Genomic DNA, 27837 nt, shown 5'->3' on the forward strand with positions numbered 1-27837 from the left:
CTACGCCCTTTTCTTGCCCCCGAAGAAAGAGGAGAGGCTTGAACGAGCCAGACAGGTTCCCCGCTCGACTATCCTTGCCCTGAGCCGCGCCTAAACCAGGAAGTCGCTGCCCAGGGCAGCTGTCGGAAGCGCCGGGAGCGTTTCTTTCCAAGGGGACTCGGCAGCCGGCAGACCGCCGCCGTCTCCTCACTTCGGGTAAATTGCCGCGCTCCGAGATCAGCCTGTGGGGGGGGGGATCAGGCGGGAGCTTTGGGAAAGGGGGCTCTCGGGGAGGCGGCAGCTTCTTAGCGCGCTCTGCCTTGGCCGAGCGGAGACTCTCCTCTGAAGGGGGAAGAGCTGCGTATCGCACCTGAGGCGGAGGCGGCGGAGGCTGCCGGGCAAACCAACCGAACGGCAAACTGAAGGGGGGTTCGGCGGATGAGCGGGAGGTGTGCGGGGGCGGGGAGATAGCACGTTGGGGCGCTTATGTTGGCCCCCGTCTCTTTTCCAGATATCGATGCATCGTTTCGAACACATACCCAAAGATGAAATAATGGCTCACCCTTAAATAGTGTTTATTTAGGCTGTGTTACTATATGTTGCTCTTGATTGGTTGTATGCTTTTCCGAGATACATTCATAAAGTGACGGTTATGAGTATTGAGATAGCCCCAATCAACCCCAAAGCCTGTGCGACGGCTGTTCGCTTCCGTTTAACTGAATGGGGCTGCTTGTTCAATTGTGCAGCAGTTTCTTAACTAGTTTTGTCAATCAGATTTTCAAAAGCCAAGTCCCTCTAGTCTAGATGATATATCTCATCCAGTAAACCGGGATTCTTGAAGGAACCTAACTTCATTCTTAATGAGTTTCCTTTCCAGATGGATGGCATGGCAGTGCCATGGTGGTTGTTTGGGGAAGAGAAAAAATAGTGCTTATTTTCTCAGGATTTAAAAGTTTGGTTTTATGGTTTTTACCTACTAGATTTCATCATAGTTATGGCTGACAGGTGCAATCATTACAAATGATTGAGGCACTTTAATAAGGTCAATAGACTTGAGCAATATCTTTCTGTTGTGGATTTAATATAGAAGTCAGTTTGTATAGAAGTCAGTTCTAGGTTGGGACAAACTATTTCATTACAGCAGGCTGTCAATTTCAGGTAAAAATTGTGAATGCATGGAAGTTTATCATTTAGGTTGAAATGTTCTCTAACAATCCCAAATACCTCAGATAGAGCAGAGAACCCAACTGAAAACAGCAGAATTATTAAAAAGTTGCTTTTTTTGGCACCCCTCCCCCCAATAAAAATCTGCAATCTTCAAATGTCTTCTAAAAGAAACTTTTTTACATAGCCTAGATAGATTCATTCAACAGTAGCATTTTTTTTCCAGTACACTAGCATCAAGAATATTAATGTCTTTTACAATTTCTGATTTAATCCCAATTTTTAGTTAATTTTATCTTCAGGAAACTATTTTTAATCTTGATGGTTCAAAAGCCAAGTTCTTGATTGACACCTTATAAATTGTCATTATATAAAAAAAGTAGAAGCTTTCAGGTCACACATGTCTTATAGCCTACCAGCTCATTGTCAACTGAATATAGACTTCAAACTTGTAATACCTGTTTTATTTTTACTAGAATTCTAAGATTTACAAAACAGATTTACAACAGAGGCTAGGATAAAGAACATTGTGGAACAGCTAGAGTTTGGCAGTCTTAAAGTTCGTTTGAAAAGTGACAGGTGATGAAGCAAGCAGTGAAAAGATGCAGCATCCATTCCTGACCTAACACTGTTGTGTGATAACTGATGCTGTTCACCATAGCCTTTTCCTCCTCCTCTTCCTCCTCCTTTTCTCTCACTCTTCCTTCTTTTCTTTTTCACCATTATTGTGGATGGCAAATAGTTAGCTGGTTCTGTTATTTAAGTTTTAAAATATGAAGTTCTTTTCTACAACAAATCATTGCTTAATCTCAATAGTGGTCCAAAGGGAACCCATCCAAATATTATTCATATCATTAGAACCAAGAATTTCTTAGGTCCACCACTCTTGCTTTTATTTTAGTAGCATCACTTTGGAAAGAGAATATATTTGGGGCTGCTTTTGTTATATAATGGGGAATCAGTCTTGTAATTTGTAGATATCCAGAGCTGTGACAGAAAAATTATTGGGCCAAGCACTACAATTAAGGAAGAACTGTTGTTTAAGTTTTGCTTTGACATTTTCACTTCATCCTCTTCATATTTCATTTCCAAGACAACTAAAGACAGTGCTATATGATTGTTACAAGCCAATAATACGCTGTCTCCCTCTCTTGAAAAATATAAGTACTCTCATCTGTCCTCTTTTTTAAAAACATTTTTGTGTGCATCTTGTATTTTACATGACCTCATAGTAGAAAAAATATTTTACTTACATGAACATAGAAAATCAAGCATTATGAAAATAAAACAGAACTATAAAATTTGGTAACTTGTAGGTTTGTGAAATTGACTAGAGAATAGACAAACCACTCATGGAAGGAGAGCACCCTACCCCCATCTCCAATAACCCTAAAAAACTGATAAATATAAAAAAAAAATTTTTAAAGTTTCATATCAAATACACAGAACTGAAGGTATAATGTTTGCAATTATGCATATTTGTAGACTGTAGATTGAAAACTGACCTAAAATAAATAAACAGCACCAAATGATAAAGATTTTCAGTAAAAATATATATGGCCTTAATACCACCTATTTCTTTCACAGTTGCAAGGTATGTGACTCATGTTCACATATTTGGATGAATAGCAAGTTGGAGTACTCAAAATTCCAGAAAACAAATCTGAATATCTTGGCATCTATAGAATCAAATAATTTCGGACTACAGAATTCAATCTCTTCATAATTCGTTTTAATATGGTATTTTGGTTATGGCTTTTAATTTGAAAAAAGAGCTAATCCTGGGATAACATATAATTTAAATCTTTTCAAGATTCTTTTTGTTCAATACATTTTTCTTCCACATAATGAAATACAAAGATAATGCATTTGTTTGAATTTATATTATCCTTAATTTAAGATTTTAACTACAATCCTATGAATTCTTACTTAAAAATTGGTTCAAGAGAACTCAGTGGGCTTATATTCAAAAAGGGATGCATAAACTGATGGCATGAAAATATTCTATTTGTATAAAGTTAGGTATATGGGAAAAGAATTAACCCCTCAGTGATTGGTAACATCAAGGAACAAATGTAGTCAGCATTACATTTTGGTTTGCTGCAAACTTGGAACAAAAATCTGAAGCATCTGAATAACAAAAAGTTAAACCTGGTACTCAAGTAAATGGCTGAACTTCCACCTGGGATTCGTTTCATCACTTCATTTACAAAAGACCAATGGTAAATTGTAGTTTATTTTTACTTGAAAAGCTTTGATTTCCTTTTTAACAAATCTACATTAAAATAGAATTGTTCAGAAGAATTGTTCAGAATATCTATTGTTAAAATGTGTCTTTGTTTTCTCTGCATTGATACTTTTTATGGCTGTAATAATATACTGCAGATATACTGTATTTATAACAAGTACTGTAATATAATTGTTGGGCATGATTCCTAAACTTGGTGGGTTTTTTTAGATCAGAACCATTGAGTTCAAGTATGCATGAGATTATCAGTTAACTAGGTAGAAAGTCGTATAAACTTTACTGTCTTGATATGCAAAACACAAATGAAGTTTTTCATATCCTAGAGATTAGATAACGTTTATAACTAGACAATATCTTGAAAAATCACAGCCATAGAAATTGATTGAAATATTGCCCATTTTACTTGTGATATAGATATCACACTCCTTGGCCATGAATCAATTTTCAGAACATCTGGAAGCTGTTCTAATATTTTCCTACTTATCCAGCAGTGTTTGTGGTTCACAACTTCTGAGTGACTGTACCTAAGATCTGTCAAAGCTTAAATTATTAATCTTTGGGAAAATGTACTAATGAAATACGTTTTTATGTAACTATCTAATCAATGGCAAATATCCTTCTGTTTCTTTTTAATGACAAACTACTTTTTCCTTGTTACATTTCGAAATGGAAAATGTAAGTCAAATGGAAAATTACTTAACTGATTTTACCTGCCTTTCTGGATATAATAGAACAACCTAAAGTAATTGCTAACATATTTCTGTCAAATAAAATATCTGCAAAGCATGAAATGTTTGTTTTGTTACAGGTATAGGGCTTTCATATTTGTCTTGACTTTCATGCTGTATGTTAGTTTTCATTTATCAAGGAAGCCAATCAGCATAGTTAAGGTAAGCAAAAAGGAAGTAAGTTTTTTCTATATCCTGATGATGTCAAACAAGGAAGTATATGATTATCTTCCCTAAAAGTATAACTGCTTTATGATAATGCAGTAGATGTATAAAAATGCTGGATGACAGTTAGAATTAGATAGATGTACAGTAATAAAACTACATAAAAATATTCATAACAAACTATTATTTGGTTAACATTCTACAAAGATGCTATATTCAAAGATATGTAAATCTTGTGTATATATCTTAAAAGGGCTCTATTTCAATTGAATTTCACTATGTTTGAAATATTATAAATGTGCATTTAGGATGTTTGTAAGGATAGAGTTATGATGAATTTATCTGGGTATGTTGGATATTCTCTTAAAAGCTATCCAGTTCTTTTTATGCTTTTCATTTAACTTTTCACGTGGCTAATTAGCCTTATCAAGTTTTAAAATAATATAGAGTAAGATAACTTATTCATTCATTCATTCAATTTATATGGCCACCCATCTCAAACAAGTGATTCTGGGCAGTGAACAATCATAAAAAATAAAAAATAAAAAAAAGTAAATATATGCAGCCAAGAAAAATTATAATCCATAGAAGTTAATATAATCAGGAAAAATATTAATATATTTAATTTTATAATAAGTACTACACCAGATAAATTTCAAACTGAATAATGCATGTTATTTAAAATTTGAAAGATTGAATCAGCCTTATCAAGTTTTGAAATAATATAGTATAAAATAACTTATTTCACTTCATTTTAAATATATTTACCAGTGTCTGATAGCTTGTTCCAGTAAGGTAAAGACTCAACAAAATAAAATATTCAACAGCATTTCCCTTCTCTCCCACTTTAATTTAGGGAGAACTGCATAAACACTGTACTACTATTCAAATTATTGAGCTGGATACCTATGAAGAACATGCCATCCACATTCCATCTGTTAAAACATTATATAATGATTCTCGCTGTGGCTGGGAACCTTTTGGTGAGTAGTAGGTCTCCCTACCTCTGATAATAATAATGAAGAGTGTGCGACCAACCATAATGTGTCTTGAGTGCAATCCCAAAATAATTGGAGCACTGCTTGAACACCATCAAAATTGATAAATTCACCATCAGTCAATTGTAAAAGGTACAGTAGCTTTATTTGGAACATCTTATATCCTGCAAACAATACTTTTAACACCTTCAAACAAAAACTTTTACCTAATGCCAGGTCCTTGGAGAGGACTCAGTAGCTGCATAAAAAGGTCAAATCCAGTCTAACCACCTATCTGACTGGCAAGCAACCATAATAATTAGAAAAGATTAGCAAAAAAGATTTCTCCATCAATTTTATTCTAAACATATCCTTACCTGAACTTTTTAATCTTATAAGAAGAAAGTACCTTTTTGAATTAAGTCAGGAACATAAAGAAGTTTAGGTAAGCATTTTTTATTTCTGTCTCTAATGTGAAAAAAACAAGCTACATTATTTGACCTGAATCTTGTAAAGATTGGTGATATAGAAGTTTAAAATTAATTACATTCCTTTTTCCTTCCCAATTCAGTATTAAATATATTAATAGACAGCACAAATACTAGCAATGTTGTTCACATGACATATTCAAGGGCAAGTGCGAAGGGAAACATAATGACTGCAACTCTTCATCACATCTCCAGGATTTTGTAGATGGTATTATGCATCCCTTTGGGCAGATAGTACAAATACAATTTAAGCACTTTGTTCTTGGCACAGGTTTAGCTGAATATACAAAGCCACCACATGCCCTTCTTTTCCCAATGCATTTATTGAATAAGAACATGTTATGCAGGGGTAGTGTTATTTAGACACATTTTAAAAGTTAGATATGAAAGGCCATTTTAAATTTTGCCCAATTTTCATTTGTTTAATGGTATAATTATTAAGTTATATACTTTTAATCATAAAAGTATATTTTCTTTTACTATAATTTGACCTTGAGAAAATTATTTTCTCTTTAAATTATTTGAAGCCATTTTTATACAAAAAACAAATATGAATAGATAATCACTATTTATAAAGGTTATTTGTATTTAAGCAATTCAGTCCCTTGAACTGCTATATATATGTATGTTTGTGTATATTCCTAGATAAAAGCAACTACAAGCAGTTATTGGGAGCCCTGGATTACTCATTTCTCTGTGCTTATGCTGTTGGAATGTATCTGAGGTACATTTTCTTACTCTTTATCTTGCTTCATGAGTTCAGTGCGTCAATACAGAATATTATATTATCGTTGATCTTGGTCAGCATTTTGCTTAGAGGTTTCTAGGAAACAAAGAGAATATTACTAAATGAGAAATGTTGGAAGAACCAAATCAAAACATGAAATATTTCCTATTGTAATTAATGTTGAAAGAAATGTGACTTCATAATCTTATGGATTCAAATGTGTTTTGGGCGAGAACTGACATTGATTCAATTCTCTGCAAAACCCCAAAATGTTTCAGATGCGTGTGATTCTTGCTCCTACTGGTAAGCTATAGAGTTCCATTTTGAAATGTAAGAAAACTATTTTGGGCTGAATAAAGTAATTCATTTTAAGCCAGCTTTATATCTCCATGTGTAAAATAGAGTCCACCAAAAAGTATTTGTTTAGGCCACTCAAAAACCTATGTTTTAATGATTTAAAATAATTGTCGTCCTGTTATATGCTTTTCACTGAGGTTCTCAAAGCTTCTGTGCCCCTTTCCTACCTCTTCATGTTGAGTAATAGTAGTGATTTAACAAGCTATCCTTTGGTATCCTAGAAATGTTGGACTTGATTATACTGGAGACATTTTTAATAATCTTGGAAAAATATTCTATAAATTAAATTTAAATTTTATATTTTGAGGATTTTAATAATTTGTAAAGTTTTGGTTTTCAGAGAGCTATGATTATGATTAGTTTTAATTCAATATGCATTCAAAATTAATCTTCTTTTTAACCTTAATTTAAAGTGGTATAATAGGAGAGCGTTTGCCTATTCGATACTATCTCAGTGGTGGGATGCTTGCCAGTGGATTCTTCACTGCATTATTTGGAATTGGCTATTTCTGTAACATACATAGTTTGTGGTTCTACATCATTGCTCAGGTAAGCATGACTAGATTATTTTTCCAAGCCTCACAAATACAGCCTAAGAATATAAATGCACCTATGCTGCTGAATTTTCTTGTTGATGTTCCCCAACCATAGTTTGGAGGCATTTTAATGTTATTATTACATAACTAGAAACTATTGATTACATGGTCTTACATGGCTCATCTAATTCTCTTTTTTAATAATTTTATTTTATTCAAAAAATAAAAAAAAAATCAAAAGAAAAAAAAATTAACAAAAACAAAACAGAGCTAAATAAAAACATTGAAAACATTGTGAAATTAAAAAAAGGACCAAAACACATATTATCCCTCTTAGTTGAACATTGACAAATCCATTTCAACAATAATAGCCTCCCTCCATGCAGAACAGGTCCATGCTTTCCTGAAATACATTGACCAACCCAGTGTATACCATGCCAAAATGTGATCATATGCTTCAAAGTGACCCAGAGAGGTCAAATTATAATGGCTAATTTGATATAGTACTGACAGAAAAGAGTAGGACAACTATGAGACCTGAGGTGTGGCTAATTTATTGTGTTAATGAATAATAATATAATTTTTCTGGAATGTGTACCATAAATTTAAATATTATATTTAATATTAGCTTATTGTACTATATATTATAGCTATGAAATATTTTGCTGCATTAACAACTTTTGCCACTAACAACTTTTCAGGTAGCTAATGGATTGGTACAAACTACTGGCTGGCCCAGTGTGGTCACCTGCATTGGCAACTGGTTTGGAAAAGGAAGGTAAATTCTCTATTTTTCTCTCTCTGGGTAGAGAGGAGAAATCTTCTGGTAAAGGCCAAGTAACTAATTCTAATAAAAGAATGCTTCATCACACAGATAAGCTCATATACAGTATTATAAATGTTGTGTTTTAACCATAGAATTGTGAAATGAATTCTCCTTTATATATGAATGAAATGTTCAACATGTTGGCTCAACTGCAACCCTGGGCAATGGATAATAAGAAAACAACAGAATTAACAGATAATAAACCAGTATCCTTAAAAGCTTTAACTGAAATTAATAGCCAACCAGAAACTCAAGCTTACTTTACATCAACCAACTTGGCCCCAATTTTTTAGGGTTGTCCTGAAAACTAAAGAGATTGGGTTCAACTAGATAAGGAAGTGGGGGAGGTGAGAGATTGTTCCAGAGGGCAGATGCCACAGTGAAAAGAGAATACTTGTCCTGTCCCATCAGATGACGTTGTTTCCAAGAACAGTCCCAGAGCATGCCCGTCCTACTAAAGCATTGTGGGATGGAGAGATACCATCAGGAAGAAGCATTCCCACAGAAACCCACTCCTGTACACAGTTGCACAAAGGCTCTCTTGGCCATGACTGCCACCTTGTGTGAGGTGAGAGGCCATATCTCACCAACAACTCAGCACGAATTTGCAGAACTTGTCCACTGAGTGCCAAGAATGGTCATCATAGCAGTCTGTCTGTACTCTTTCTCTTCTTCATCAGAAGGGAGCAAGTTAGCCTGAACAGTAAGTGAATTGCACTCAAAGAATAAAATAAAAGCAAGGGCATAAGCATGTTTTGCTATAGCTACAAGGTAATCTTTAAGTGAGAGCCAGTTTGATGTAGTAGTTAAGGGTAGAAACTAATAAACCGTGAGTTCTATTCCTCTCTTAAGCACAAAGCCAGCTGGGTGACCTTGGGCTAGACTTTCTCTCAGGCCTATGAAAGAGGCAATAGCAAATCACTTCTGAAAAACCCTTACCAAGAAAATTGCATGGAATTACCCATGTACTCTCTGAAAATCAACCACAATTGAGTTGAAGGCCGGGAGGGGGGGGGAGTGCTTTAAGAAAGGTTCCTACCTATATAGGGGTCATACTTTGTCTTCCTCTAGTGGTCCTGTAAACATCTCTTTTGGTCTTTGGGAGGTCATCTATAAACCAGAGGTCCCAGCAAGGTCTGTGCACAGAGTCCATAGAGTCACAATGTGATACAAGTCTATTGCTCCCTCATTCTACTGGCAACAAAAGTCCTGGATGAATCCTTATCAGTGTTTCAGTGACAACCTCAAGTTCCCTCTGAATCTCTATCAGATCTTTTAAGTACCTGGGGTGAACCAATCAAATAGAACTGGCCTCCCTGCAGTAGGGAAAAATGAATTAAAATCCAAGGTTAATGGGCTGGTCTGTCCATGACAAAGGACTGATGACTATATATTATGGCTCCAGGTCACCATGCCACTGCCATGAGACAAAAAGCAGGCCTAACATGTGGTTCCTGTGTGAATCAGGCTCTGAATAAACAGAATCCAGGTGGCCCTGAACTCCCAGGTTTCCTCAAAGTCTGCAATTAGAGATGGCAGGTTGAAGTTTATTACGGGTTTTGCTGTTTGTAATAAAAAATGATATTGTGAAACAATCATAGATTTTTCTTTTTGCTTGCTTGTTTTAACTCATAAAAGGCATGTTTCAAGTCTACTGTCTTAGTGTCACATGTATCCTGGAAAGAAACCCTAAAATGTAGCCAGCAACATGTGCCTATGTGCCTGTACATGTGCCTGGCCCATGTGAACAGAGGAAAGCTTATGGATGAAGCAGGCATTAGACATTGTTCTCATCCTTTGGAATTGTGTTTTCCTCCTTTAACAATACAGTACATGCTACTGATTGGCTCTCTAGGTCACAATCGGCATCTTTAAGAATGATCCCCAAGCAATGGAGCTTATAAAAAATCAGTCAGTCCAAGCCATGGACAGATCTGATTCATTTTAATTTCCCTGTTGCTAAACCAGAACCTCACTTGTTCTCAACTCAATATATATTACAGGATCGTTGTGGAAAAAAATAAGAAGAGAGAGTACTACATATGGCTCTGAGTTCAAGAATAAAAACCAGAATATAAAGCTAATAATTTAGGATTAGTGTGTTAATATACTGCTGTGATCTGGAACCACAAAACAAATTAATTCCCATCTTAGTGTGAAATTTATGAAAGGTACCAAAAACAATGCAGACCAATCCTGTGTTTAAATCTGCCTGTACATGCAGAATCTCTTTTAGAGTCTTAAAATTTAAATATGCAAATAATTCCACTCCACATAGTTAATGTCAATGAGAATATTAACCTTTTTTTCTTTTTCATTCATTGTAGGAGAGGATTGATAATGGGATTATGGAATTCCCACACTTCAGTAGGAAATATTTTAGGATCCTTAATAGCTGGCTACTGGGTATCTACCTGCTGGGGTTTGTCTTTTGTGGTACCTGGCATTATAATATCCTTAATGGGGATTATATGCTACCTGTTTCTTATTGAACGTAAGTACCTATGGTGAAATGGATTTATATATGTTTATATATGTAAAAATGTATATAGGTATATGTATGTGTATAAAAATGTATGTGTGTGTGTGTGTGTATCCACAAATACACACACACATACATCATTTTCATCTGGAATCAATCAATCAGTGCTATTCACAGCCATAAAATAACATTTCCTCGCTTTTCTTTGTCAAATAACAAAATAGAATAGAGCAGAGTAGAATAGAATAGAATAGAATAGAATAGATTAGAATAGAATAGAATAGAATAGAATAGAATAGAATAGAATAGAATAGAATAGAATAGAATAGAATAGAATAGAATAGAATTCTTTATTGGCCAAGTGTGATTGGACACACAAGGAATTTGTCTTGGTGCATATGCTCTCGGTGTACATAAAAGATACATTCATCAAGAATCATAAGGTACAACACTTAATAATAGTCATAGGGAAACAGTCAATGTAAATCTTAAGGATACCAGCAACAAGGTTACAGTCATACAGTCATAAGTGGGAGGAGATGGGTGATAGGAACAATGAGAAGATTAATAGTAATGCAGACTTAGTAATTAGTTTGACAGTGTTGAGGGAATTATTTGTTTAGCAGAGTGATGGCGTTCGGGAAAAAACTGTTCTTGTGTCTAGTTGTTCTGGTGTGCAATGCTCTACAGCATCATTTTGAGGGTAGGAGTGCAGTATATATACAGTGCAGTATACATACAGTATACTCGTGCAGTATACAGTTCCTCAATGGAAGGCAGGTTGGTAGCAATTGTTTTTTCTGCAGTTCTAATTATCCTCTGAAGTCTGTGTTTGTCTTGTTGGGTTGCAGAACCAAACCAGACAGTTACAGAGGTGCAGGTGACAGGCTCAATAATTCCTCTGTAGAACTCCATCAGCAGCTCCTTGGGCAGTTTGAGCTTTCTGAGTTGGTGCAGAAAGAACATTCTTTGTTGTGCTTTTTTTATGACATTTTTGATGTTGGGTGTCCATTTTAGGTCGTGAGATATGGTAGAACCTAGAAAGGTAGAACTGAATTCAGGATAGGACAGAATCTGTAACCTTAGCCGATCTCCAAGTTTAGATATAGGTTTAACAAGTTTAGATGTAGGTTCATACTTATGACAATTTTCCATTATTGTGCCCTTTCACAATAATAGTTTTTTATTGCAATAGTTCACAATATTTTGAAAAACATGCCATATGCATGTTAATTAATTCTATTTCCTATTGCATAATTTCAGATCCTAAGGATGTAAACTGTACAGTCAAATCCTCAACTGTAAGTAAAGTGGTGTTTTTAACAATATCTGACAGATGATGTTTTTTGGGGGAGAGGGGGAGTTAGGGAAAAAAATCAATCTTGGAAAATAACTTATTCACCTTCCTTCCTTTAATTTGGTGTTCCAGCAAAACTGCTGTGATTCTCAAAGATTGGGGCACTATACGTGCACATACTGGTTTATCTTATTAAGCATTTGAACCAAAATTGATGAGATGATTTTATTCAATAGTTTCAGGATGCCCCAAATGTTCTCCCACTGGATTACTCTAATGTGTTTTCTATATGGCCTGCCCTCAAAGACTATTGGGAAGCTGCAATTGGTCCAGAACACAGCACACAAGTAGCTATGCGCGAATCACAGTATGCCCATGTAATTCCTCTATTCAAAAGCTTCACTGACTTCCAGTAGGCTTCCAGGTACAATCTTTGGTGCTGGTTATCTCCCATAAACTGCCACGTAACACAAGACTAGCTTGTTTGTGGGACCATCTCTGGTTATATTGTCTTGTCCCACATACTGTTCCAAGCTGGTCATGATCCTTCATGAGATAATAACTTCATGTTGTTGGACCCAGGAAATTTGCCTTCTTTATGACAATGCTTATCCTTTAGAGTGATCTCTCCCTCCCCATTGTCTTATCCCCTCCCCACTAACCTTTCAAAAAAGATTAAAAACCTAGTTTTCCCACTAGGCATTTTAGTTGGGATGTTGGTTGTGATCATCTCAGAGATGTATATATGTTTGTTTGTTTCTATATTTGTTAATACTGTTTTTAATTTTATGTTAGCCACACAGAATTGTTTTGGTGAATTGGGTAGTCATAGAACATTGATTAAATAAAATAAAATGAATTAAAATAAAATATGCCCATTGATTAACATCAAATAAGGCCATTTATTTCTACTAATATCCTCTTTATAGAGATGGCACAAACCATCCTTCTATTGTAAATAAACCCAGTACCTGCTGTTCCTCTTGTTGCTCCAGTCCTAGCTCCTTTGCCCTGACCTCCCATCTTCTATTGCCACATCCTTCTTAATTGCACCTATTACAATACCTTTCAGAAACATCACCTGAGTGGCCCAAGTAAATTCAGCATTTTGAAGCCAGCATTAAGCAGTAAGATAGCAGATACATCCCAGGTAAAGCTAAAATATTTTCATAAATAGTTTTAAAGTACTTTTAATTTTTGCAGCTTAATGAAATAGTCTTTGCTTAATCACATTTGTTCCAATTCTTCATAATCAGATCTCATTTTCATTTATATGTCCTTGTGTAGATCAGTGTATCAGTGTGTGTTTAATTTGGGTGGGTGATTACTTTTACTGCTTTAAAAATACCTTGTTAGAGTCTGATAGTGCTGGCTTTACCCTTAGGAAAGATGAAACAGCCAGTTCAGATGATAGAATAGGAAAAGTGATCTTTCTAATTGACCCAAATCCTGATTCCATTCTATACTGAACTCAAATTTATGACTCTAACCATTCTTGGAGCCAGACTCCAAAGTCTTCCTATTAAACATTCCAAAGTTTTAAGGAAGGGTCATCATTGTGTTACTTTGCCAATGTGCTTGTTAAATACTGATTCCTTTACTAATGCACTGGATAAATATTTGTAAGCCGCCTATAGTTGCATCAAAACAAGACGGGTGGCAAACAGATCAAATCAAATATAAAATAAGTACAATAGGTCTCACAAAGAGCCCATACCAGATAAGAAATCTGAGCAACAAGAAAATAAAGTTAAGATAATGTCAGGGAAACAAAGCTTATCCTGAGAATGGAGATGTTCTGTGTATACCCAAACTTTCTTACTTTCATCAGGAAAGACTTTTTAAGTGAAATCTAAGGATACAACTTATCTTTTTGTAATGTGAGGGAATTGTGGCTTAAGCAATGCTGTAACTCTATCAGCAACAATATCTATTTAGTTCTATACTTACAGAAAACTGTAAATTTCACATGGAAAGTCCATAATATGTGGAATGAAAATTAGAGAAACTCCTATTCCTCCCTCTTAATTAAATCATAATAGTTACTCAGAAGCACTGTCTTCTACTCCATAGCTGTGCTCTGAGCAAAGGGATAAATAAGCATGCTTTGTTCGCATTGAAAAAACAAAACCTCTTTCTGACTGTTTTACAGCATTTGCAAGCACATTTGCCCTTCAGAAAAAGACAAGCAATCTTTGTGTAAAGACAGGAACTGCTTTTTGTTTGTTTGCTTCTTTTCCTGAGAAGGAAAAGGCAAACGGTAATGATTCCTTGTACCCACCTCACTGAACAGAAAAAAATTAACCTCAAAAGCAGGAACAGGGATTAGAGAAACCTGAAGAAATCTGAAGTCTTCCACCTTGGCCTTTGGTCCACAGGGGTGGAAATGGGAGGTCTCTGATCTGGATGGGCTTCCCTCTTCTGCCATTACACATAGAACATAGAACATGAAATGTTTCCTTAGTATTCAGTATATAAATAGCATATCAATATATCATTATTATATTTTTTACTGTACATTACACTGGTGGGTTGCTCCCAGTTCACCCTGGTTTGGGTGAACCAGTAGTGGTGGTGGTGGGAAGCTCCGCCCACCCGCCCAGACATCATCAAAAATTATCTGCGCATGCGCAGAAGCGCCACATGCTCACAAAGCGAGCGAGCATGCCTGTGTACTACCAATAGTGAACCGGTAGCACCAGGTTTTGAAACTCACTACTGGTACATTACAATATTTCAGTTGCTTAGTTTATAAAGAGAAGAGAAATACTGCCTACACTGAGTTTGATGGTGTCTTTTATAGGATCCAGAAATGCATTGTCTGTTACGGAGCAATGAGAATTGCACAAAGCCGCTGAATCTTAATGGAGGATATGAACACTTTGAAAATAGAAATGCTGCTATAAGTTTCACTGGTGCTTTGCAAATACCTGTGAGTATGCCAGCTTCTCTAATAATGGTAGTAGGGGATCATTGGAAATACGCACATCAGCCAAATTCTAATTTGAATGTGGAGACTATGGGAATAAAACCATTAGAAGTATGCAAATCAACCAATTTCTAATTTGAATTTACAATCAGATTTGAATCTCTTTGATTTCAAGATTCAGTTCTACTGTATCAAAGTATGTGTACACATGTGCAAAAGGCTGCTGGATCTTCGAATCAAACTGAAAGCACCTGATTTTATTCAACACACTAAGTGAATTTGACAATTTAACAATAATTCATTTGAAAGAAGAAGATTTAATGAAACTGAAACCTGAATCAATCAGGTTTGTTGTTAATGCATGGCTTTGGAATTACCATTAGTGGGTATTACTCCAGAGAAGGAAACCCTCTAGACAGCGTAACATTCAATTAGCAAAAAGGGCTGTTAACAGAGGAGAGAAATTAGAATGGATTATGCAAGAAGATTCCTCCCTCCCTCCCCCAAGTTCAAAAGATTCCAAGATCACAGTCACTCTTAAATGATAGCAAAAGAGTTTTATTGGATGTTATTTTATTCGTTGATTTGCAATGGAACCTTCTGATGGATCCATTATCCCATATATTGAAATAAATTTTATTGGCTATATACTCTTACAGAGGGTATGTGACTGCAGACCATGCTGTTTGCTTTGTATCAATGGTTACCCCTTATAGGCTGTTTATGCATGATCCTATATTATCATTCAACTATATCTCTATAATAGTGAACATATATGTTGTACAGAAATCCTTGCACAAAAATTAGCCCAAGGTAAAATACTTATTGTTTTTTTCTTTTCAAATTAATCTTATTTTTCATTCTTTGCAGGGAGTGGTAGAATTCTCTCTCTGCCTATTATTTGCCAAATTAGTCAGTTACACTTTTCTTTTCTGGCTACCACTATACATCACTAATGTAGGTAAGTGTCTAGTTTAAAGAATGATGTAAGACTGGCCATATAAAATATTGTCACAAATCATATTTGAGAGAGAGTTCAATATGGTTAAACTTTTTCCAGGTATGCTATTAAAAATTCAGTGAGTCACAAGTTTACTCAACTGAGTCCTTTGGGAGTTGTGGTTTTAAAAAATAATAAATAAAGTATAATAACAGGCAAACATTTCTCAGTTTGATTTAATAGATGTGATGAATTAAGTCATTTTTGTAAGTTAAACAAAAAGCTTGATTATATCTAATTATATAAAGTACCATTTGCTAAAAATGTGTATGTTCTATAACAATTTCATCAGCTAAATATCTGCTCATAACAATTGCTGATTGGAGTAAGAAAGAATAGAGAGATACAAGAAACTGAGGTGTGTGTGAAAAAAATTAGGACATATGTTTCCCAGCCAGTCTTGCAATCTCTTGCTCCCTATCTTACCCAACAGCCATTTACCTGCCCGCTAGAAAAGAATGGAAACGGGGTGCCAGGCTTCCGACTGATGCCCTAGTTAAATCATGAGCCTCAAGCCAAGCTTCAAAAGTAATCCAGTTGTTTATTAGGAGCTTCATGTCAGCATGGACCAAGTGAAGTCAACTCTGACCTCACTTAATTCACACCTTGGCTCTGACCCTGTTTCCCCCTCCCCCCAAGGTGTGTCATCAGTCACATTCCCCAACGAAGCAATTTTGTGGGTTGTAGAAGTCACTCCCTCTGGCCACTGTGTGTCTCCATGGAGATGACCTTGACATTGCCAGATAAAATGTGCTTTGTTTTGACTGAAATGCAAGTTCCTTGATGCAGCTGCAAGGCTCAGTGCCCCATCCCCCTGCCTATGGCAATTTGAGAGCAGGTCAGGAATGCTTCGTGAGTTGACAGAGGGAGGGAAGGAAGGGAAGGAAGGAAGGAAGGAAGGAAGGAAGGAAGGAAGGAAGGAAGGAAGGAGGAAGGAAGGAACTTTTCTGATGCGCTCTGTCAGCTTCCCACAAGGAAACTCAATATGGAAGCTGGCAAGAAGTCATTTGCTTTTTTTGCCAACCAATGGTCATTCTGTTTGTCCATTTAGGTGAGGAAATATTTCTGAAATGATGTCCGAATGGAGCATGAGTTCTCTAGTGCCTTATTGTAATTCATTTGCATTTTGTAAAAATTATGAGAAACTAATTCTAGGAGAAAGAAACTTCATTTTTTAAAAGTATTTGTAAGAATAAAACATACAATCCGTTACTTGTACATATTGAAATATATTAGAACAGTCCTTTATTAAGAGAAGAAGAAATACATTAAAAAATCACAAAATAAATTCTATCTCAGAGGGTTTTTTCCTTTCATATAGCTTAATATCAGACATAAGATTCCTCTACTCTAGTACTAGGCACAAGATGGGATGCAAAAAGGTTCAGCATGATTCCAAATGATCCAATAATTTGTTTCTCTTTATTATAGTTCAAAAAAAGTCATTTAGATATGCTGTACCTGCTTTCTTGGGAAATTTTATGGCACTTGAAAATATTTAAACTGTTACTGATATATTTTTATTTTTCATTGGTAGAGCATCTTGATGCCAAAAGGGCAGGTGATCTTTCTACTCTATTTGATGTTGGAGGAATTTTTGGTGAGTGTGCAACTATGACCTGTTTATTATTTTTGAAACCTACACATATATGAGTCTTTGGATTTTTAAATCGAATTCTGAAGCATTAGAGACAAGAAATGCTTTAAAAAAGGGAGTAGATGCTGATAATTAAAGCTTGGTTGCTGACTTGAGAAAATTATTTCTCAATAATGAGTAGGCTCTCGGGTGGAGTAAAATCCATCTATTGTACATGTGATGTCCGATCCCTGGAATCTCTGTTCCACATTACATTCGTATGTCCCCACTACCGAGACATAAGATCAAGATTCATTTCTCCTATTTCACAGAGATTCCCTGGTTCACCTGATCTGTTCAGCCTTTATTTCCTACTCCAGGACACAGACCCCAATATAACTCCCAAGGTGGCAAAATATTTTGCTGCAGTCGTGGCTGAAAAAAAACGGGGGAAGAGACGGGTAACCTCTACGGCAGAGGATCACTAGTATTGTTAGTACAGAGTGTATCTAAGGCAGTAGATGGTGTACTGTCACATGATCTATCTATATTTGTAAAATTATACTCCCCTTCTATGTGTATTTTAATTTGGTCTTTGACCGCAATAAAAGCTTACTTACTTACTTTCTCAATAATGGAACTGTCTTTAATGGAACTGTCAGACCTGCCTCAACTTGAACTTTTAAGTAAGAACAATCTTTGACTCCATTTGATGAGAAAGATATAGTTTACTAAAGGTCAAGTGAAATGCAGTAGAGCAAAGCCAGAACTGAAATTTGCATGCCAAATCCCCAAGTGTGACTTTCCCCCTCTTAGGCACTTCCCATTGCTGCCCCCCCCATCGCCCAATCAATTTCAAAGAAGATGTTTTTGAAATGGTCACTCTGAGTGTAGACTGGCTTGCAGCTGCATTCTTCAGATAGCGGAGTGACCTTGAAACGTTTTCTCAGAGAGGCACAACTTATTTCCATTGCTTTCACTTTTCCCCAAGCATTCTCCATCCCTTCCACCTTAGAAGTTGGATAGAAATTGCAGCATTCAGAACTCATGTAGAAAAATAGTTCTGAAAAGTCTCTGAATGGATTCAGGACCAATACCTTTCCCTAGTAAGTAAAAGATTGGCAAAAATATAGTGGTATACCATATTATATCAAGTAGATAAGAAAAATATGTTTGGGAGCAAACAGTGATAACTGAAATAATGGAACAAATAGTACTGCTAACAGAGTAGAAATTGAACATTTATAGGGTTCAGCAATGTGATTTCTGTAGAGAAACTCCTATCACTTTGAAAATCAGCTCTGCTCCTTTATGATTTATTTAATGTGTGTGAGAACTGAGCTTCTTTACTTCTGGCTCAGCAGTGCTGTATTTCAATCCATAATAAAAGTTTTTGAAATGCTGCTGCTCTTTCTAGTTCATCATTTTTAGGCCCCCTCATCCTTCCTTGATCCTAGCAAGATTTTCAAAGGAAAAATGATATAAGAGTTTTTCATTTAATCCTCATAGGAAGTGCTCAGATTTATTTGTGCATATTTGTAAATAAAGCATACAACATAAACGAAGGATATGATGGAGATGCGAGTGAGCTATTCCCATTTTGTAAGGGTCGGAAGTGAAGGATTTTTTTATTTTTTTTCCACATCTATAGCAGCTTGGTGTGAAGTGGTATTTTTGCTTAGTTATGCTATGCGGCAGTAGAAAATATGAAGTGAGTGACTGGGGTGGAGTTGGAGAGGATGATAAAAACAGACAAATATTCATTGTTGTCAGTTGAGCAAATAGAGGAGATTTGTCATGGCAGAATTAATGGTAATCATAGCTTTGTGAATGAAGAGTGGTTCAGTGGCCTAGTGGTGGAGCTCTCACCTCACAATCAGGAGGCTGTGAGTTTGATCCTAGGTAGCAGCAGATATTTCTCTCTCTGGGCACAATGTGAAAATATCTGTTGTGAACTCTGAATTGGTGACAGGAAGGCCAGTAAACACTCAGCTCCATTCAGTTGCCCCTACTCCACCCTGATGCAAGGGATTACGGGATCATTAAAAGACAAAAAAAATTGCTTCATGGATAATATACTGTACATATAAAGATATAAAAATCATATAAATTATACTGTACATATAAAGATGTAAAAATCCTAAAAATTAAGGAAATTTTATTTTTATAGTGTTATTTTGTTCAGTTTTGAATGTGCAAAGAACGTTGCTACATTTTGCACCTCTCTCTTTTTTATAGGTGGAATTTTAGCAGGTGTAATATCAGACCGGCTCAAAAAAAGGGCTACAACTTGTGGTATAATGCTGTTGATAGCTGGACCCACTGTAAGTTATGAGATGGTGGATGATGATGATGATGATGACGATGATGAAAGTGTTGATAGCTTTTTGAGTTATAATATATAAGCAAAAGCAGGCTTAATGAAATATATTTGCATTTTTGTACCCTAGTGTTGTGCGCATTTAAGCATTTTTCTTTCTCTAGAACAAACTATACCCATTTCTGCCATTTTGAATAATGACAAATGAAAATAGAATTCTAGAATGAAAAATAATGCTAATTTTGTAATTGACATCTAGCAAGACCCCTTGATTTACAGAATGATTTGAACTAACTCTGCTACTTGTATTTGTCCTAGCTGTACATATTTTCTGCAATCAGCAAAATGGGTTTTGTAGCCACAATAAGTAAGTTTTATGCTTTATTTTTTCTTCCCCCTACCCCCTTCATTTGGGTTGTTTAAATATAAATCCACTGCAACTCTTACTTAACTCTGGAATTTTTATGGTTAAAACTAGCAGTCTGGGTCACACTGAGATAATTTAAAACCAAATAAATTATTCTGAATGAAAGATTCACAAAACAAATAATTTTCAAATGATGTGTATCAATGAAAATGTCCTCAATAAGGTGCCCGCTAGATGTTTTCTGGATTACAATTGGAAAGCATAAGACTGGGGAAGGTTGTCATACTCTAGGTCAGTGATGGTGAACTTTTTAGACACTGAGTGCCCAAATTGTGTGTGCGCGCATGTCCAATCTGAAAGGTGTGCGCATGCGCATGTGTAGCAGAGACCCAAAGACCAGCGGGAGGTGGGCACCCCAACACCGACAGCGCGGCAAGAGGTAAGATCTATTTCTTTTGTGAGCTTCTGTTTCGTCGTTTGCAAGGAAACAGAAGCTCATGAAAGAAACGCCAAGGAAATCTGACCTGAGGCGACAACGTGCGTGCCAGCAGAGAAGGCTCTTCATGCCACCTCTGCCATAGGTTCGTCATCACGGCTCTAGGTGACAGGCAATTCTCCCTAGAGAAGAAGAAAAGATATGATGTGCTTAATAATAAGAATAATAAGGAGAATTAATAAATAATCCTTTTAATTATTAATTCTATGAATGAGAAATAATAATTAATAAGAATATTAATAATCAATACTAAGAATAAGAATTATTATTAATAGGAAATGTGACATGCTTAATAATAGATGGGAAAGGCCATTTAGCCATTGGGTTCAACTGCCAAATCAGTGCAAGAAACCAGGTAAAGCATCTCAGATAAATGGCTAACCCATTCAGTGATGAAGACTCTACCAAAACTCATTAATTGGTGGAATTGCTGGTACTGATAAAAAGGACTGTCTAATGTTCCATCATAATGTACTTTCCTACAAATTCTATAATTTCATTTAAAGCTCTCTAAAACTAGAGAGACTAAATCTTGATGTTCTAAGTGATACCACTTCAAGTTATGTCATCCAGGCCTCTCTACATCTTCTTTCTTTTATGCTGACTTTCTCAAGGGATGAAGTCATCAAGCTATGTATATGAAAATATTGGCAGTTTTGTGGAGAAAATTGAGATATTCATTTTATATGTAATGAATACAGCTTTAAAACTGTAATTCATAATTATATATTTTTTCACTTCATTTCTGTTTTCCTTATTCACTCATAAGAGTAGGGTAATTCATGAATCTTTGTTTCTCAGAACAGTAATAGTCAAAGCAACACCTATGATCTGAGCCATTCCTTGTTTTCTTTCTTGTCAGATCATACTTTGCAACAACTAAGGAAAGACAATCAGATCAGACAAACTGATAGAAATAAATAGTTTACACAGCTCTTATTTTCATAAAGGAAGTCTGCTGATCAACAGAGCGTAGGCCACAAGCATTTATCAAGTATTGTAGCCCAACCCAACTGAAAACACTACCAGATCACTGTCATTTCTTGCTCTCTTCTTCTCCCCCTCTTCCTTCCCCAATGCTCAATTTATTGTCTAAAAACACTAAACTAGAAGCTAGGATTGCATAGATGGTAAAAAGAAGAAATATTTTCTTCTTCAATAAAATATTTCCCATTTCTCTAGCTTGGTAATAAGAAAAAACAACACTGATTCTTTCTAGCTATAGTCATTGCTTTAGTGGATGGTAGGGTATTAGTAAACCATTACAATGTTTATATTTATCAGTTCTTTAATTGCATATAGCAATTAACTATTGTTTATTAACCACTGATTGTTAAGATACTTAGGTCCAGCAGCTAAGGTGCTGGGTTAGACAGCAAGGCAGTGAATTTTAGTCCTCCCTGAAGCAGGAAAGACAGCTGGGTGATTTTGAGTGAGTCACTCTTTCATAGCTTCGCAGGGCTGCTGTTGTGGGGAAAACAAGAGGAGGAAGGAATATATTTGTTACCTTGAGTTATTTATAAAGTAATAAAGGGAGGATAAAAACCTAATAAATAAACCAAGGGGAAGTACAGGTCACTATGTGCTGTGTTATAAATAGCTGTGCTGGTTAATGACCGCAATAAAAATCTTCTTTTCGTTACAATAAAGAGCATGAACACCATCGACCTTAGTGATACTTCCTTTAGAAAGGGGTATTTTAAAAGATTGCACCATGTGTTTCCTTTATGTGCTTCAAGAGACACAACTATTGTAAAGGTTCTTAGTTTACCAAGTTCCAAATAAAATTAGAATTTGAATTTAGCAGAGTATACTCATATGTTTTTCCTTGTGTCTATTCCTTTCAATAGCAAATTAGTATGAGCTTTCCAATGTTTGATAAAATTAAATAACAGGTCCTGCATCTGCTGACTATTGATGATATTAAATACATACTAACTTTAATTTTTAAATTTAAGTTATGCTGCTCATCTGTGGAGCTCTTGTAAATGGTCCGTATGCATTGATCACAACAGCTGTCTCTGCTGACCTGGTAAGTCCTTTTCTGTTCTATATGCAGCATCTTATCTGCTACAGTATTTTTGTTGTATTATTTTTAATAAGTACATATAAAAATTCAGAACATAAATTCTAGAGGAGGAGAAAAATATATTGTGTATTAGTGATATTCAGTAGCAATATTATACTTACGTTTTTTCAGTGTTACATCAAATAATGTGAGAAAGATTTACAATATACGTAAATTGAAGATTATCACTGTCTTTCTTCTCTGTGTTTAATTATTTCTATCTGAATATTTTGTTTTTAAAGGGTACGCATAAAAGTCTTCATGGAAACGCAAAAGCTCTCTCAACTGTTACAGCCATCATTGACGGAACAGGCTCCGTAGGTATGATATCATCCTCAAGAACAAAAGGCTGAAAAGTTTGATAAACTCTTGACCAGCCTTTCCCAGTCTGGTCCTCTCCAGATTTTGAGAATGCTCAAGCAGTGTGAGAATTAGTTTAAAAGAAGGTCATGGTAGGGATGCGCCCTGTGCCTATGTGCATCAGTTGTAAATCATAATCCTTTTTCAACGATGAAGGTACACACAGACATGTGCAATGCAGTGCAGGGTAGTGCAGTGCAGTGGTGGGATCCTTATGCAAATATGTTAGTTACATTGACATTTCAATAAAAAGTTGGTAAGTTTGACAAGACCCCAAGCTGTGAATCTTGAAAATGATGCTCTTCTAGCACTCCCATAACACCAACTACAACCAAGTGAAGTGAATGTCACAAGAGGACTAGCTTACCATCAGCCCTGTGATTCCGTTTATGATTTGCACATGGAAATGGCTGAGGATAGGAAGAAAAATGGGCCGGATTTGTTGTCATTCAGAATAGTTTGCAAATCTATCCAGTTGTGAGTTTTCAAGCTCATTCTGAAGTATTATATGCCTCAGATCCCACACTGTATTTAATGTATGTGCATGGTATTTTAGGTGCAGCATTGGGGCCATTGTTAGCTGGTCTTCTTTCTTCATCTGGTTGGAACAATGTCTTTTACATGCTGATGATAGCAGATGCCTGTGCCTTAGTGGTAAGACATACTGTACCGTAGTGCTGCTCCCTTATTTGTTGAAATGTGGTATAATCAATTGTTAATGCTTCTGTAAAAGCATGAACTTCCACAGTGTGGGCACTTTACCCAAAGGGACATTTGGATATATGCTGGACTAATTGTATTTCAGTTTCTGTATGCTTGTTAAAATATTTTTACTGGAAAGATAGAATACATTTATTTAAATAAGTTTCACCAGTAGATATCATAGTTTGTATGTTAGCTAACAGTAACATTAATGAACATATCATTAAAAAATGATATTTAAAAATTTGTTCCTCAAATAGCATCACAAAGATTATTCCTACAGTACTAAAATATAAGAGCCAGTTTGATGTAGTAACTAAGGCACAGTCTAGAAACGAGGAGACCATAAATTTTAGGCCCTCCTTAGGCACAACACCAGCTGAGTGATCTTGGATTAGTCACTCTTTCTCAGTCCTAGGAAGCAGGCAAGGGCAAACAACTTTTGAAAAACTTGCCAAGAAAATTACAGAGACTAATCCAGGCAATTTCCAGGAAACAAAAACGAGCTTGAAGGCACACACAACAACTAAAACAAGACTGTTATAATCTAATTTTTCCTTATGGCCTGAAATAAATTTCCACAAGAGACAGCTATTTGCATAAGCTAATGACTGCTGCAAAACCACATATTATAAAGATTCACAATTACATGGTAGTGATTTTACGTTGCTACATCGTTAGGCCCTAGTTTTATTCTTAGTGGATTTATGGAAATAATTCTGAAGTTTGTTCTAAATTTCTCCACTTTGGTCAGGAGATAAACCTAAAATATACATCAACGAGTTACTAGGAATCTGAATGTGCTGTCACTTCCTTTAAGTTTCCCACACACAACCAGGTGGTCAAATGCCTTTCTTTAAAGATTGAAATGAAGAATTGGTGTTCTCAAACATTCAGCAAATGAATATTTAGATAAAGAATTGATGTCATTAATTCATTTTTTTTTTGTTTCTTGTTGCTCTTAACATTTTACATTCAATTATTTTTAAACATTTTTACAGTTTTTACTCCGCCTTATACGAAAGGAACTTCAGTGTAGTCTTGACCAGACCTTGTAAGTTTCTGCATGGTTAAAAAAAATTCTGGCCTATTTTAACGTTCATTTTTTATTATATATCTTTTCATAGAGCATTGTTACCACTTTTTCTCTTTTTGTAATTTGTAATTCTGTTTCTCAATCAAAACAGCTTGCGATATATCTTCCACAGAGGCCATCCTGGGTGCACTGCTGAGAATTGTATTCAGCCACAAATTTCTCACCTCTTTCACAAAAAGAGGTGTAAAAATGCTGTACTTTTTTTTAAAGTACTTGCTACAGTTTTTCTGTAAATAAATTCATTTTTTTAAAATCATTTTAACTTTTCTGTATGTAATGCTATTTTTATTAAAGTATCCATATTTGTTTTAAATTTCTAGAGCTGTGATTTACAGTAAATATATAAGTAGAATAACAGCTCTCTATTTTGTGTGCTCTTTTGTTTAAGAAAAAGCAATTGTACCCCTACTGTATATAGTACAAGGTACAAAGCTCCAGACACTAGTCCTCAACTTATGATCACAATTCAGCCCAATATTTTCATTGCTAAGCAAAGCAGTTATTCAGTGAGTTTTGCCACATTTTATGACCTTTTTTTGCCACAGCTGTTAAGCAAATCACTGCAGTTATAAACTAAATCATGTGGTCATTCAGTGAATCTGGCTTCCTCCATTGACTTTGTTGGAAGTCAACTGGGAAGGGTCTAGGACAACTCGCCAAGCCATGCAGGATAACTCATCTCAATAAATGTTCTCCGCCACTGCTTCTTCTACATTATTTCCATTTTGGTCAATGGAAATAATATTGAAGAAACAGTGGCAGACAACATTTATTGCATTGAATTATCCTGTGTGGAACCGTCCCGTGGCGAGTTGTCCTGCAGCGAGATGGCCATGCTGGGTTGGTCGCGGTGAGATGGTTGCAGAGAGTTGTCCCATTCCAAGTTTTGGGAGGTTACAAATGGTGATCATATGTCCCCAGGACAGTACAACTGTCATAAATACATGCCAGTTGCCAAACACCTGAATTTTGATCACGCAACCATGGAGATGCTGCAGTGGTCCTAAGTGTAAAAAAATGGTTATGTCACTTTTTTCAGTGCTGTTGTAACTTCAGACAGTCACTAAATGAATGGTTGTAAATCAAGAATTACCTGTATATCTGTTCCTATCTAGTGGTCATCCAGATCTTTAAAGTCCTGATATGATAAACCTAAATGTCTATACATCTTTCTTTATATAAATATATAAATTTAATTCATAAGATTTCTTGTTTTTCACTTTCTGATATTTCCATTCTTTTGTAGGTTTAAGGAACACTAACTTTTAGACAAGATAATTTATTTAAAACAATTATTTTTAAAGAGGTTAATCCGGAAATCCTACTTGATCCCTCTGAGAAGAAAGCTGCTATATAAAAGTCACATTGTACATCTTTCTTTGGATTGCTGATATCCCTGGAAATAATATTTCCTGAAGAGCTTGCACAGTTATTTTTAGACATCAGAATTTTGATTCTTCGCACCTCCCCTCTTAACTTTGCACATTAATATCGGGAATGTGAGAGTGTGAAATAAAGGATCTCCTAGCTATTCTACATAGCAGAACTGAGCCAAAGAAAAGTGTGCCTTTATCCTCACTTTGTCAAAATATTATATTACATGATTGCTTTCATGTTTTAAGAGAATATATAGATTGAAGAGAAAAAGTGAAGGGAATAAATTAACTCTGGATACTATTTTGTAATGTACTAAAATGAGCAAAATATGGACTCAGATATCTGTCCTGTTATATGTTTACTTTTTGTTAAAAAATTGACTGTTGAATATGCAATACTTCCTGTTAAGAGTATTCAGCTTTTTCTATCGTCCAATGTTACTAGTATTATTCATTATACAAGTAATATTGAACTTGAATATTTATATAGCTGATTAGTGAATTAGAAGCAAATAACTTATATTAACAAAACTTTCAAGGCATTTCAGAATGATAATATCTGTTAGCCTGCTAGATTTTTGAAACTGATCAAAATGGAAACTGATTTTAAAGTAATATTCAATAGTTACTGCAGCTGATGTATTTATTCTCTCCCATAGATATTTTTTAAATCATTTGGGGAAAACATTATAAAGTAAATTCACAAACACTGAACCAATTTGGATTGTTGACATCCAAATTTGATACATTTGGAAGATTTATCTGTGATGGGCTTGCTGGGACTTTCCCTCTGATTGTGTTTATGCAGAACTGGCCTCAGCATCCAACTGAATGGTGTAAAACTCATACCTTCATGACAGTACATTCGCAAGAATCCTCCTTATGTATTTGTCTCTGAAACCTTAGAATTGCCCTGAATGCATTTGAATAATGTGATTCTTGTTTCTAAGTGCATTTTGGAAAGGACAGAATGGTATTTACCTTTATTAAATTACCTCTATTAAATTACTTATTTACTTACTTGTGTCCTTTAATTGTTTAATGCCGGGTGATCTAGCTCACAGTCCAACATATTTAATCCATTGGGTTTCTTCACAATAGAGCTCTTTACAATGCAGGAGAAGAGAACAAACAGCAAGAAGGTGGATGAACTCAATTACAGCAGGGATGAGTACATCATTGGAGAACATGAAAGGCCAGATTGGGAACAGATCATTTTACAGGAAGTCAAACTATGTGGTTGCTAAGAAACAATACCTACTTAATGTCATACAATGAAAAGATCAAATTGATAGAGAAGCTAAAGGCTAGAATGGTTAAAGTACTAGGAAAAATGGACCTGAGATGATACAATGTTTCCTCTTCTAATTTCTGTGGCCCTCTCTTCAGAGTAAATGTGGCTGCCGCTACCAAACCAAAATCTGAAGTAGATGGTACAGCTGATTCCCCGCAAAGAAAATACAAATTTATTTACATATGTCTTACGTAATCATTTTATTACAATGGGGGATAAAGATGGGGTCAGGAAGTCAGGATTCTTTTCTCTCCATATATTCATTTATACTGAAAAGGA

General features: G+C 35.5%; 1 protein-coding gene across 4 annotated transcripts; it reads left to right on the forward strand.

Annotated features, from left to right (window-relative positions):
• SLC37A1 (solute carrier family 37 member 1) lies at positions 1–27284 on the forward strand. 4 transcript variants are annotated; one of them, XM_034423935.2, is made up of 20 exons: positions 1–195; positions 2731–3365; positions 4200–4281; positions 5141–5267; positions 6395–6473; positions 7247–7382; positions 8071–8147; positions 10523–10689; positions 11941–11978; positions 13047–13124; positions 14778–14906; positions 15774–15864; positions 17441–17503; positions 19718–19803; positions 20118–20166; positions 22621–22694; positions 22973–23051; positions 23647–23744; positions 24794–24846; positions 26135–27284. In XM_034423935.2, exons 2-20 carry the CDS (start codon positions 3310–3312, stop codon positions 26148–26150), a joined length of 1578 nt encoding a protein of 525 aa, XP_034279826.2. In that variant the 5' UTR covers positions 1–195; positions 2731–3309; the 3' UTR covers positions 26151–27284. The 4 variants fall into 4 exon arrangements, with proteins under 4 accessions (XP_034279826.2, XP_034279830.2, XP_034279828.2 ...); XM_034423937.2 differs by having other exon boundaries at positions 89–195; positions 3162–3365; XM_034423936.3 differs by lacking the exon at positions 1–195 and adding an exon at positions 401–1137.
• Positions 27285–27837: the final 553 nt, after the last annotated feature.

Source organism: Pantherophis guttatus, chromosome 5, assembly GCF_059756535.1.
Source record: "Pantherophis guttatus breed Tessera chromosome 5, ASM5975653v1, whole genome shotgun sequence".
NCBI classification, from domain to species: Eukaryota; Metazoa; Chordata; class Lepidosauria; order Squamata; family Colubridae; genus Pantherophis; species Pantherophis guttatus.

Bases quoted from the DNA above. Each gene is read 5' to 3' on its own strand.
- SLC37A1 (XM_034423935.2), top strand. From the start codon at position 3,310: ATGGCTGAACTTCCACCTGGGATTCGTTTCATCACTTCATTTACAAAA. The intron at 4,282-5,140 runs GTAAGCAAAAAG...ACTTTAATTTAG, and splicing joins AGCCAATCAGCATAGTTAAG to GGAGAACTGCATAAACACTG. The intron at 23,745-24,793 runs GTAAGACATACT...ACATTTTTACAG, and splicing joins CAGATGCCTGTGCCTTAGTG to TTTTTACTCCGCCTTATACG.